Here is a 13,860-nt window from a genome sequence, read left to right as displayed (position 1 = left end):
AAAGACATGAAAAACATCATGGATTTAAAATAATGAAGATATTTCTATTGAAATAAGGTCTTTTGGGTAAAGCTGAAAAATAAAACCATAAAGACTTATGCCCAAAGTGGACAATATCATACTACTGTAGATATATGTGAATCTTTTCGGTCCCAACAAATGGTATCAAAGCTATGGTCCAGACCGGATGTCATGTGGGATGACCTTGAAAGAAGTTGAGAGGAGGTCCGAAGTAGGTCAGGATGACCAGATGTTTACAGGGAGACCTAAATCAGGTTAGGATGACCGAATGTTTGCAGTGAAATCCGAAGCAGGTCAAGAGTAACCAGATACTTACGGGAAGACCCAATGCAAGTCAAGATGACCAGATGCTTATGAGAAAGCCTAGAGTACATCAAAAGTAATCGAATGCTTGTTAGGAGACTCATACCATCAGAGTAATAGTAATTCTTTATTTGAGTAGAGGATTGTCAGAAATACAATTAAGGTTCTATATTGGAAAGACATAGAAAATATTATGGATTTAGAATGGATGAAAATATCTTTATTGGAATCAGGCTTTTTAAATAGAGTCCAAAAATAAAATAATGAGATCTTAGGTTTAAAGTGGATAACACCATAATATCCTGGAGATGTATGAATTCCTAAATTGTCTTGTTCTTCCCTTATTTTTTTTATTCATTGAAATCTTGCAATTCAAATATTTAGAAATTATTTCTTTGTCTAATTTAAAATTAAATTTGATTTTTAATCCATAATTCCTTTTTAAAACACCATTTTTTTTACCAATTAATTTTGGGCTTAATCCGTTACGAGATTGGGCTTCTATGGTCCATTAGGCCCAATAAGTCTTTGATTTGGCAATATTACTGTCGATGGCTGTTCTTATTTCACGAACCCTAGCTTCCCCGAGGTTTGGAAGAACGTAGAAATCTACTCAACTAATGGCGGCGGCGGCAACGGCATCGGCAGCGAGGAGAGGTGGTGGTGGGTTGTGGGAGGGGCTATATCGCGTTCTGATGCGCCGCAATTCCGTCTATGTCACGTTCATTGTCGCTGGAGCCTTTGTCGGAGAACGGGTGCGGTGTCTCATTCTTCTTCTCCACTATCCTTCCCGCGATTATTGACATCTTGTTTTTTCTATGGATATCGAATTTTGCGTTTATGTCGTCCAATCGTCATGCTTGGTCATTTCGGTGAGAATAAATGTCCAACTTTTTGATTAGGTTAACTCGTATCGAGAAAGAACAAACCTTTAGAAATTTTGGTAGAGACATTGTCTTTCGCATAATTGTTTTTTCATGGTGATTTTCGCTGTGAAGTTTGAAATTTATGAGTTCGTTAGACTTATCTAGTAAACTTGACTCCAATTGCAGGTCGTTGACTATGGTGTTCACAGGCTTTGGGAATACAATAATGTTGGGGTAATGTATCTCAACTTGATTCTATCTTGTGTATGCTAGTTGTGTGCACGTATTAGAGTACTCTTTGCGAATCATTCATATTTGCCAATGTCATAAAGCTTTGAGTCTAACTCGATGGTCACAACGGAACCCCTTCATTTTTATATTTCTAGCGGAGCTAAAATGAACAAGCTGTGGAGTCAAATAGAAAAGGATCTTGTTTGTATAACAATTATTGTTCTTCTATGCAAGCAACTGGCCTTCCAATTTTGATAGGAAAAAAAATCTGTATCTGTGTAATATAACAAATATGTTATAATGTTTGTATTTACAATGAGAGAAGAAATGGTATTTAGTATCAGAATATAAACCACAAGCATGACTAAAGGGCTTAATAGGTAGTCACCCCCATGATACTTTATACCAAAAAGGTGTTTTTTTTTCCCAGATAAATCTGAACGTTCAAAAATGTCTTCCACCTTGGGTGCTCCTAAGATTATGATGCATGTGGGTGCCAATGTGACAAATGTATGCACTGCTGATGAAATAATGCTAGCGACTGAGCAATTCACAGTAGGCAGGGATGGTCGACATAAATATTGATGTTGTTGTGTATGCACGTTTAGATGCAATAGTGCCAGACAAGTAAAGAATTAATGCAACTGCACGCTAGATGAGTGAGGAATTAATCCTACTACACTAAATGGGGATGAAAGGGATATACATTAATGATCTTTGAGTGAACTGACAAATGAAAAGTCGATTGTCAACAAATTCAACAACTTAAAAGAGATTCAGATTGTATTTAATTTAAGCTAGAAATTCCTCCAGGGTGAAATGAGAATAGTAAAATTTTGAGGATCACACTAAAAAATTAGTGCTTGCACCATCACAAATAGATTGCTTAACCTAGCTTTAAGAGTGGTCTGCATATAATTATTCATGAACCTGAAAGACATTTGCCCATTGCCTTTTAGTGCCATGGATGAAAAGAAGAATACTTGAGCTTGTCCATAAGGACCTGAATCGATTCTTGTAATGCTCTTGTTCAAAGAAAATCTGATATGCTATCAGATAAAATCTCAAACTTGTGAACTTATAATCATGTTAAGTCCTTGTTCTATTGTGTTGATTATATGCAGATATATAATTCTGCATATGTCATTGTGGTGTTGCATGTTTAGAGCACCTTGAATGCATTTTCACCAAAAAATGAGGTTGTAACTAGGTAAAATATTCATAATTCTAATAAAATTCTGTCGAATGCTTTCCTTTGGATAGAATAGTAGTCTGAATAGATATCTGGATTTCCCCACCTTGCTATGATTTGCAAGGAACTATATTATTTACAAATTTATATAAAGATAGTTTGATTTCTTTTGTAAGCCTGATAGTTTTACTAACTCATGTTGAATGAAATACTTGAGGGGATCCATTCTTGCATAATTCTTTGAATTAAACACATGTTTTGTACCCATCAGCAACTCTGAGTAATGAGTGCCCGAGCTTTGAATTTAAAACAGTAGCAAATTACTGTTGTAATTTTGGCCGTTCATGATCAAGAGGACATAATTTTTATTCTCTGTGTTGATTTTTTCTGTGCATTCTTTTGCAACTGTTAAATCATTCTTAGCTTGCTACCTTATGAAATATTCCAACCTTTTAGAAGTATTGGCTATTCAATTGAATTGGTTTCTGTCCTGGAAGCACGTTTGCTACTTGATCACAAAATTTCTCCAATTATCACACTGATATTATGAATCAGAACATGAAAACTTATTCTAATTGTAAAATTACTGATTATATCTTCGATTTGTTAATACAGAAGAGATACGAAGATATTCCAGTATTGGGACAAAGGCAGTCAGAATGATATCCATACTGAATCAATTCTTTTTCAAATACGCAGAAGTTTGTATTCCAACCTTTTTCAAATAAGCTTGTCTTCGTATGCATAAGTCAATTTCCAGAATACTCTGGATAACTTTGTTATTGAAACAGTTTATCTACTTTTTTTTTTTTTTTCCTCTTTTCCTTTTTTCATGTTTTTCTTGTTTGACAAAGTGACGGTTACGTTCCTCAAATGAAGTGATTGGTATTAGAATTAGGGGGTGTTTGGTTAAATGATGGGATTCACTATGGGTATGGGTTTGATAGTAGGGTGGAATGGGAATAGGAATGGAAATGAAAGTGATGAAACCCATCAAGTTATATGGGTTTGGTTGATTCCCATAAATCTAGTAATCATTCTCAAAATGTCATTCTCAAACCCACAATCCAAACACTATCTTTTACTATTATTCCATTCCCTCATTCCCAAATCCAACAACCAAACATCTCCTTAGTGTTTCATCACTGGCTTTTAAGGAGTTTCCATGGACATGCGATATTTGCATGGATCTTTGCTCTAATAGATGTTGGGATTAATTTTCAGTGTGTAAAATGTTTAGTTGGGTGTCTGATTTTTTATGTAAAAGGTTACAGTATTAGGGCAAAATATCTCTTGTAATTTATCTGTTTATATTTTGTTGTGGGATTGGCAATAGTGGGCTTTTTGCTCTAATAATTTAATCAGGTAGGCTATGACTGGCCGGAAGGAATGAAGGATTAAGTGGTGAGACGGGTTCTTTAGGCAAGGATGGTTCAATACATTATATTAGAGGAGTTTGAATTATTTGAATTTATCTTCATAGTAGATAGAAAATTTCCGTGGGGCTCTATTGGCTAGTATTATAAAAACTAAATACCTCAATTACTTAAAAAATAAAAGGGGGAAAGGGAATCCACACTGACCTTGGGATAGTTCATTGTGTTTGATTTCAGTGTCCAGTTGTTATGGTTTGCCTAACTCACCCAGTTCATTTACTGTGCCCGAACTAATTTGCCTGATCGGATGAACCTGAATGTTTGGCTTGTATATAACTCCTTCAAAGTCTAAACAAATCCACAGAATTTAGTTATGTTTATATAACTCCTTCAATTCACTCATTATTTATTCACTCAGCTAAGTTCTGCATTCTCCACAAAATCCTTAGTTTCATCGGTTTCGTTCCAACCAAATAGACCAAAATTTTGCGAAGAAGCCATCATTTTTTGCTCGGGTTCGTGATCTTCCAATCTTACTCGGAATTTTTGTTTGAATTATTTAATTTCTTCCGTGAACGTGAATTCTTGTAAAGGTCGTTCTGAAAAATGGTTTTATTGAATTTTTTTTGGATTATAGAGGTTCTCAAATATTTTAATTTTTGTAAAATTAAAACATCTCGCTCCTCGATTGCTTATTATTAGAAGACCTTCTTTGTCCCTCCCAGATTAATTGATTCAAAGAATTAAAAATCTAAATTATAAATATAAATAAATAAAAGACTTCCTTCTCAGCTGATGAATGCACATGCTCTGAAACCAACAACTACAAATTACAAATCTACTACACTGCCATATTTTAGTCTATAATGGAGCAAGGCCATTTCATGAAGCTCCTCAGAAGTTCTTCCGTGATTTGCGCACAGCCTGTTGGATATGTCTCTCGTGTTCCTTAAGCATGTCTTCGACATTTCCACCTGACGGCATCAATGGACCGGAGTAATGAATTCTTGGTATTCTATTTCCATATACCTGCATCGTCCATTTCAACATCATCAAAAGAGCTAAAGCCATCATCAACCAAGAAACAAAGACTTAATTTTACTTGGAATTTAAGCTCAGTACTTACTTGTGCCTGTTCCTTGGCTATGACTATGTCCTCTTTCTTATGTTCAGCAGGTTCACCTCCATCAAGCCGATTTCCTTTGGAGCCAGCATTGCCTCTCGCTGCAAATGAGTCTGAGATGCCAGAGAAATCAGCACCACTTTGGTTAGGCCGACACAACATCTGTGTCCTTAACTGAGGGTCGTTTGAAACCCTCATTGAGCTATATGTCCGGCTCGAAGCATGACTGAGTGGTTCTTGGCTCCTCTTCGTCCATGTAGAATCAAATGCATTAGGGTGCATGCCAGCATGAGAGAAGACATTGTGTAATGGTCCTCCAGGTAGTTCCATTAGGAACCCAGAACCTTCGCCATCTTGTTTATTGTATTTCCCGCTGATGCTTTTTGGATTTGCATTTCCCAGTGGGTTCTACACAATATTTTGAACGAAGGAGAAGTGTCAGCTTTAGGCCTAAAAAATGTGAACCGGAGCCTAACTAGTGCCTGGTTAGCCTTATCATGCTGAAAGATGTAAAAGAAAGAAGAGTTAGAAGTAGATCATCAAATGCGTGAATGCGATATTACCTGCACTTCTGGGGCTGGCGTTGCTCTTGAATCCCAGTTGTGTGTTCTGACAGATTCAGATGATCGTTCAGCTGCTCTGTCTGTAAAACTTCAAAAATGAATCATGCTTGTATTTTCACTTAGTACAAACAGAAGAGATTTAACTATTCTGAGTAGTGTGTAAGAATGCATACCTCCTAGCCTCATCTTGAAGTTTTGCATCATACTCTTTGCTTGGAGGATATTTAGGCAAACTTGAAGGGTCACAGGCAATCGGCATTGTTGAGAAGAACTGAAAAGTTATGAAAATATTCAAGGCATATGAAAGTTTTAATATCCATTTACAATTCACTATAGATAAAGAGTCCTAACTCACTTCACTTTGGAGCGATGTGGCAGCTGTTCCCCTTTTCTCTGGTTCAATAGCAAGAAGAAACCAAGGAGAGACAAAGTCGACGGCGGGAAATCTTTGAAGGTATCAGCAAAGCAGTGCCTGTACTGATGCTGAGGTTTGAATATGGTCGCATGGGGCAGCTTTGATTTCTCCCAGTACTCTTCTGAAGGTGAACCACAGAGCTTGAAGATCTTATGTAGTTGTTCCACCTAAATGGTTCAACCATGAACAATTCAAATCAAAGCATTTATCTAAAAGCGATTTTATATAGAAAGTTTAATATTTCAAGGTAGATTTCTGCATTTGATATTGTCCAATTTTTGCCAAACAATCAATCAAATGAAGAAAATAAGCATACCTCAGTTCTTCCAGGCATGATTGGCCTCCCAGCAAATAATTCTGCGAGGATGCAACCAGAGCTCCACAAATCAACAGCAGCACCATACTCCGTAGCACCGAGCAAAGCTCAGGAGGCCTATACCACAAGGTTACCACACGACTTGTTAACTGCTGTCCTTGGTCACCAGTGAATAATGTTGCAGGCCAAAATCTGCTATTCTGAGTATGCCATTGTTGTTGACTAATAAATTTGAGCTTTTTATATCTCGATGCAAGATCCCACGACTATGACAGTGATGAAGACCTTCCAGCAGCTGCTTCACATAACACTTTATCTGAAGTTGATATCAGACGAATTATATGAGAAATATTCCAAGACTAGATATAATTGCTATATCAAACTACCTGCGGTTCAGTGAATCTGAAACTAGATCTTGCTGCAAGTCCAGCTAGATCATGCTCCATATATTCAAATATGAGATACAAGTTGCAAGACTTCCGTGACGTAATTATTCCTTCAAGTTTTATGACATTTGGGTGATCAAGTCTGCGTAGAACATGGATTTCCCTCACCATAAAGCGGACACTTTCAAGATCCATATTAGCAAATCTCATTCTTGATAACAACAACTTTATTGGTCTCAAGATCACGGGCTCTAAAAACATGACTATAAGTTCCTTCTCCAATCTGACATACAATAATTCAACAATGACCATCCAAGAACTTCAATTACCATCATGAAAGAGCAAAGCAAACTACATAGTACAATCTTCGCCTTCTAAAATATGACACTATCAATTAATGGCATTAATTCTGCAGGAGCTAAACCATGTGAGACGCATATTGATGAAACGACAGTTAAATGCTAGATAGATATGCTGGCAGTAAAAACAAATAAGTAAACAAATTATAACAAAAAAAAAGAAACAAGAAAAAAGAAAGACAAATTCAACCTAAGGAATACATGGGAATTCAAAAGTATAGGTGGATAAAAATAACTCGAACCTTATCTAATTTCTCAAATGATTCACCTCTCCTAGGTAACCACCCATTTATTGCTTCCCCAGCAACATCTGCAAGCCAAGAAGGCCATCCTGCCGCAACTTGCTCCCCTGCAAGCCCATTGGGCACACTACCGATTCCCAAACCATCTGCCATATCGTGAGAACCTCTAGCGTTTGGTCCTTTTTTATGTGCTCCAACATCAGCAGTGACTCGTCTCTTGTGCTCTCCAACATGGCTGAAACTCTGGGCGACTGTGAAATCTTTTTTTCTTCTTTCTCCAAGGAGCCAGAGGAGCCGGTGTTCGAATTCTCATGTTGCTTGGATAACAATTTAACACTTCCATGGCTTCCATTAAGTGTTGAAGTAAAGATTGTAGCCACAACTTCATCTTCAAGCTCGCCCTTGGAACAAAGGCAGCCCATAAGCAGAAACAATAGGAGGATCTCTATCTTATTTCCATTTGCCAAAAAATTAATAATGCACTGTATGGTGTCACGCAGTTCGATCTTAAAACTTGGTTTCTAGCTTCTAGTCTGGAAGAAAGTGGGAAACAACAAACGGAGAAACAATCGACTCCTCCCAAATCTCAAAGAATACGCCAAAAATCGAACTTTTGCAGCGCCAAAAGTTTCTTCAATCAAGAATGTCTTGACATCGAGGACGAATGCTCGTCCGGGGAGAATAAATTCAATGATCTCGACAGTTTTGAAAGCCCTAGCAAAACGCTACTACCTTTATGAGATCAAACACAGAAGAAAATGCGATCGAGAACAGAACCCTAGCTCGTCAAACCACAGAGGGAGCCAACCGTGGGGGTCAGGGGGGAGCCGAACCAATATCCAACCTAGACAAGGGAATCACGAGGAGCAAAACGGAAAAACCAGGGATGTCAAAGATACTTTGACGTTCGCTCGTCTCGCGGTGGAACTTTCCCCAACGCAGTTGACTGATAATCTTCATTCCGGGATGAATAGAGCAGAGTGAAAGGCGGAGACAATGATCGGATTAGTTCTGTTGATACAATGGCTAAAAATGGAAATGTGACCTTGAAACAAACGGAGGCGGCGAAGTGAAGCCGTGGAGGGTTTCTCGGATAAGTTCGACTTCGATCCTATCCACATCCACATCCACATCCACATCCACAAAAATCATCAATTTTTTAAAATATATATATATAAATATTCTATCCAGATGGACAATAAGTTATTAAACTTATGTAAATAAATTTGATATTCGATTTAATAAAATTATTTATTTAATATATATATATATATATATATATATATATATATATATATATATATATATATATAATTAATTAAATAAATATATTTAAATAATTCATTAAATTAAACAAACAAATTTGAAAATATATATATATTCAACTTATTAATATTTATAAATAATATTCATAAATAACATTTATAAATAATATTTACTAACTATATTTATTAATAAATTTTTTTTCAATATCTTAAATAAATAATAAAATAATCAATCGAATAAATAAAAATTTCAAACAATCAAACAAGCTTAAATTGAGAGTTCAAGAACATCTAAATGAATCAAACTCAAACCAAGCTCGGACCAAGTTCAAATTTGAATAAATTCAAGCTAAAAGAAAATAAACCAAGTCAAAATTGAACCATCATTTCAAAAATTTGATTCATTTTAATCTCAGCTTAGGTCTACTCAACTCGACTTGTTTACAGCCCTAGTGTTGTTGATTCATCGAACTTACCATTTCTCATATGCTCATCTCCCTAGAAGGTCATCGAGGCGGATCAGGCGGTCTCCAACTCTTTCAGAGGTTTTTGACAATTTTTTTAAAATATTTTATTTTAAAAATATATTTTTTAAATTCTTTTTTGAAAAGTAAATTATTAATAAAATTATATATTCATATTTTTTTAAAATTAATAAAATTGCAATTATTTAATTTTTAAACATTATTCATTTTAATTAAAATTTATTTTATATAAAATTTAATATCTGTAAGTGTATTTAATTTCAAATTTATTATTTTTTTAAAAAATATTTGATTTAAAAAATAAATCTAAACCATCAAGAATATTTGATATTTTTAAAAATTTCAAGATTCCTAACTACAAAATTTTTTAATCTATTCTAAGATAATCATTTTAAAATTTATATAATAAAAAATTAACTTGATGTTTAAAAAATTAATATAAAATATAATGAATGAAAATTTTCTCTTTTTTTTTCTTGCCGAAGAATAAAAAAAGTGAGGAAAAGTAGGGCTGTAAATGAACCAAACGTTCATGAACAAGTTTGATGTTCGGCTTGGTAAGAGCTTGTTTATGTTCGTTCAATATACATTAGATTAATTAAACAAACAAATTTGAACAACTCGTTAAGCTAAATAAATAAGCTTGAACATATATGTGTTCAGCTCGTTAACGTTTGTGAACAATGTTCGTGAACAATAACAAATCTCTTTTCAATATGCTAAATAAATAATAAAATAAAATAAATAAATAAATAAATTTAAATTATCAATCTTAATAACTAATCAAATAATTAAAAGTTTCAAACAATCAAACAATCTTGAATTGAGAGTTTGATAACATCTAAACGAACCAAGCTCAAACCAAACTCAAGCCAAGCTTAAACCAAGCTCAAACCAAGCTTGAATTGAGAGCTTGATAACATCTAAACGAACCAAGCTCAAGTCAAGTTTTAAACAAACTCAAGCTCATAAAAAATAAACCAAGCCAAGCTTGAACACTCATTTCAAAAATTTGGTTCATTTTAAACTTGGCTCGGCTCAGTTATCTTATGAAATAAGCTTGAACACCCCAAATCTCGATTCGGCTTGTTTACAACATTAAGAAAAAGAGACCAAGAACGTCTTTTGTAATAAGAGAGGAGAGAATGATTGCTAGTGTATATGTCCCCCATATAAAAGGATTTTATATGTGATTTTGTTAGGTTAAGATGATCCATATCATTTATTTCCCTTCTAATGCTTGTGGGGTAGGTTTGACTTTGCTAGGTTAAAATGATCCATAGGATTTATTTCCCTTCTAATGCTTGTTAGGTAGGTTTGACTTTGCTAGGTTAAAATGATCCATAGGATTTATTTCCCTTCTAATGCTTGTTAGGTAGGTTTGACTTTGCTAGGTTAAAATGATCCATAGGATTTATTTCCCTTCTAATGCTTGTGGGGTAGGTTTTGGAGGGGTAATCAGGGTGAAGGGAAATATCGATTAGAGAGGGAATTGACACGCACCTAGTTAAGTTTCGAACTCCAAATATTTGGTATATCACTAGAAAATTTAATCATGGCACCCTGAGACAAGCTATACTATTTCGAAATACCTTTATAATTATAATACCAATATAATTATCACTTTCATTAAAAGGCAACGTGCTTATCCACGGATTATGTAGTAGTTAGATTTTTAAATATAAATTCAAAGAATTTTAAATTTTAAATTTAGTTACAAATGAATTGTAGTCCAAAAAATAGCAGATCATTTGAATAAATCATTACTAGCATCTTTGATATTCTAATGGTGAATGGAAAATTTTAATAAGTCAGATCAATTTCAAGATTAATAGACAACTAATAATTTAAAAAATAATAATAATAATAAAAATATTTTTTTAAAAAATAATAATAATAAACAACATGCTTTAAAATAAACTCAAAAAATATTTATACTCAGCACTATTAAATCATATATTAATTATTATAATATATTATAATAACTGGATCCAACTTAATTTAAATAAATAAAATTCAAAAGTGGGTTGAAATGCTTATTATTTAAATGATATGTAAAAAAAATAATCTCGAAGAAATGTTTAAGGATAGACATATAAAACGATAAAGTCCAAAAAATAAAATTATAGTGGATCATGAATTTATATGTCTATCTCTGAATATTTTCTTAAAATTATTTCCTGTGCATTTCATTATTCTATAACTATAATTGTAATAGTTTTTATTTTGTAACTATTATAATATAATATTGAACTATATTATAAAAATTATGAATTATAGTTACAACATAGTATTATTAATGCTGATAAAAATTGAAGTGTTATTATTAGTGTTTATGAGAATTGAAGTGCTAAAATAATATAATATTGATAAATGGAAGTTGCTACAATATAATTTATTAATATTGATTAGAATGTTAGAGTGGAAGTGTTTATAATAGTTATTAATTACAACTGCTATAATATAATCTTTTATATTGAGTAAAATTGAAATGTTATGCTGCAGCAATAGTAAAAACGTCTTCTCAGGGTGATACGCATGTTTGAGACATGAAGTAATATTATATGAGATCTCGATCAAAACTAGGTACTAAAAAATAATTTTTAGTACTAATTTTTAATATTTAAAAATTATTGATCAATTTATTAAATTTAATTAATATATCAAAATCATTTTAAAATTACTATAGTAGCTCTACTGTGAAATAACTATTTATTATCCATTAAACATCTGTTACTAAAAATTATTTAACTAGTACAATAATTTTAATAATATTTTAAATTAAATTTTAAAGTAATTACTATGATGATGCCTATATTAAATTATTTTAATTAAATTAAAACCAAAAATTGATTAAATTGGTGAAAATTATATATGTATAAAGTATTTTATATATAATTTTGTTTATCAAATTAAAATAAAAAGTAAAATAATTTATTTTAACATATTATATCAATAAGGCTGAAATAAAATATATATATATATATATAATTTTTTTTTAAAAAACTTTTGAATAATTAGGAATGTTTTTTTTTCGCCCTTAATTTTTTCCTTTTTAGAATAAAGTATGACATGCTAGGTTAAAATAAATAAAAATAATATTTTACAATATTATTCTTTCTCTCCTCGGTCACTTCAGTCAAAATAAATTTTCATTTAAAATCAAATAATTCAGAAAATCGAATCTTCGCCGAAGTAGGCTGACTAGTTGCGACGGCTACAAAGTCAAGGAAGAGACGGGCCAAATAGAAAGAAGCAAGAACTCCTCCTCCTTGATCCAAATTCCGAAATCTGGAAAACAAATCATCAACAAGATCCCTTTTTTCCGTCTCCTCCCTCTACAAATCCTTATCCTTCCATGGATTCACCCTCAAAATCCCACCTTTTTGGCTCTTCGATCCGCAAAGCTCCCTTCTTGGCTTTCCTACTCTTCCTCTCCCTTTCCCCTTCCCTTGCTTCCGATGAACCGACGGTCTACGAGATGCTGGAGAAATACGGCTTCCCGCCAGGGATCCTCCCCCGCGGCGCGCAGGGCTACTCCTTGAACCAAGACGGGCGCTTTGAGGTCTACCTCAGCGGCGACTGCGAGTTCAAGGTCTCCGGCGGCTACCTGTTGCATTACAACAAGAAGATCTCCGGCACGGTCCGCGCAGGGGCGTTGACAGGCCTCGGAGGGGTCAGCGTCAAGATTCTCTTCTTCTGGTTGGGGATCAACGAGGTGGTGAGCAGCGGAGATGAACTCCTTTTCTACGTCGGCCCCCTCTCGGCTTCCTTCGCCTCTTCCAACTTCGAGCAGTGCCCTACCTGCCGCTGCGGACACGATTGCGCCGCCACCGCCGCCGACGATGTTTTAGTTTCTGTTTATTAGTATTCCTCAGTTGTTTACTTCTACTGCAAAGCTTGGAACTTTCTTTATGAACCATTATTTTTTGAATTATATTCTAGGATTAATCCATATCAATTGATCTTTTGATAAGTTCTATTTTAGATCATGAATTCCCTTTTTTTTTTTTTTTTTTTTGATATGTTAAATTTTAAAGAAACGACGAAACGTTTCAGGATCATCCATTGCTATGAGTAGATATCCTTTTTAGCTGGAGAAGGAAGGAAGGCTCTTTCTTATAAGTTCATAGACAACTATAATTTCAACAATCTTAAGGTTTAAGTTTTTTTGCCGTAGAAGGATGTACAAAAGCGCCTCTTTCGACCAAGGAGGCATCTCGAGGCCTTGTCCACCGAGAGCTCGACACCTATGTAATAAGGAAGAAACTTTAGACATCATCGAAAAATACTATATCATCCCCTTCTAAGGTATCCCTAATATTTTTATTTTTTATTTTATCCATCCTCATACGTTCGCATATCCATTTTAACATCTTCATTTTTTCAATTCTTATCTTTTACTTACCTGCTCAAGTTATAGTTCAACACTCAGTTCCATATAACATAGCAAGTCTAACTGCGATTTTATAGAACTTTTTCGTATATATCCTTAATTAATTTAATATATGTTATACTAACCTCGTTAAACTTTTTTCAAAGATAATCTTACCATTTTTACAAATCTTTCTATCCTTATTCCTAACTATAAGAAAGCAATTTATGATTTATTATTCCTATTTTAAACATAATTAAGTATTCTTCTCTTTTTTAACTAATATAAGATCATATGCTATCGTAAAATATAATATAGTTTTCCTTTCTTCATTTTTTGTTT

At 33.7% G+C, this 13,860-nt stretch overlaps 2 protein-coding genes and 1 pseudogene across 4 annotated transcripts; 2 read left to right on the top strand and 1 right to left on the bottom strand.

Annotated features, from left to right (window-relative positions):
* The first annotated feature begins 905 nt into the window (after positions 1-905).
* On the top strand, positions 906-5,824 carry LOC122008242 (cytochrome b-c1 complex subunit 9, mitochondrial-like). 3 transcript variants are annotated; one of them, XR_006119237.1, is made up of 5 exons: positions 906-1,079; positions 1,377-1,424; positions 3,229-3,314; positions 5,166-5,432; positions 5,515-5,824. XR_006119237.1 is itself a non-coding variant. In XM_042563904.1 (3 exons), exons 1-3 carry the CDS (start codon positions 945-947, stop codon positions 3,274-3,276), a joined length of 231 nt encoding a protein of 76 aa, XP_042419838.1. In that variant the 5' UTR covers positions 906-944; the 3' UTR covers positions 3,277-3,510. The 3 variants fall into 3 exon arrangements, 1 of the variants encoding a protein (XP_042419838.1); XR_006119236.1 differs by having other exon boundaries at positions 5,163-5,432; XM_042563904.1 differs by lacking the exons at positions 5,166-5,432; positions 5,515-5,824 and having other exon boundaries at positions 3,229-3,510.
* LOC122010650 lies at positions 4,733-8,467 on the bottom strand (annotated as a pseudogene).
* Positions 8,468-12,357: 3,890 nt separating this feature from the next.
* On the top strand, positions 12,358-13,119 carry LOC122011394. The gene has a single exon (XM_042567784.1). The coding sequence runs from the start codon at positions 12,502-12,504 to the stop codon at positions 13,009-13,011; it is 510 nt and encodes a 169-aa protein (XP_042423718.1). The 5' UTR covers positions 12,358-12,501; the 3' UTR covers positions 13,012-13,119.
* The last annotated feature ends 741 nt before the right edge of the window (positions 13,120-13,860 follow it).

This window comes from Zingiber officinale, chromosome 8A (assembly GCF_018446385.1).
Source record: "Zingiber officinale cultivar Zhangliang chromosome 8A, Zo_v1.1, whole genome shotgun sequence".
NCBI lineage: Eukaryota > Viridiplantae > Streptophyta > Magnoliopsida > Zingiberales > Zingiberaceae > Zingiber > Zingiber officinale.
This window is presented reverse-complemented; position numbering and strand designations above follow the sequence as displayed.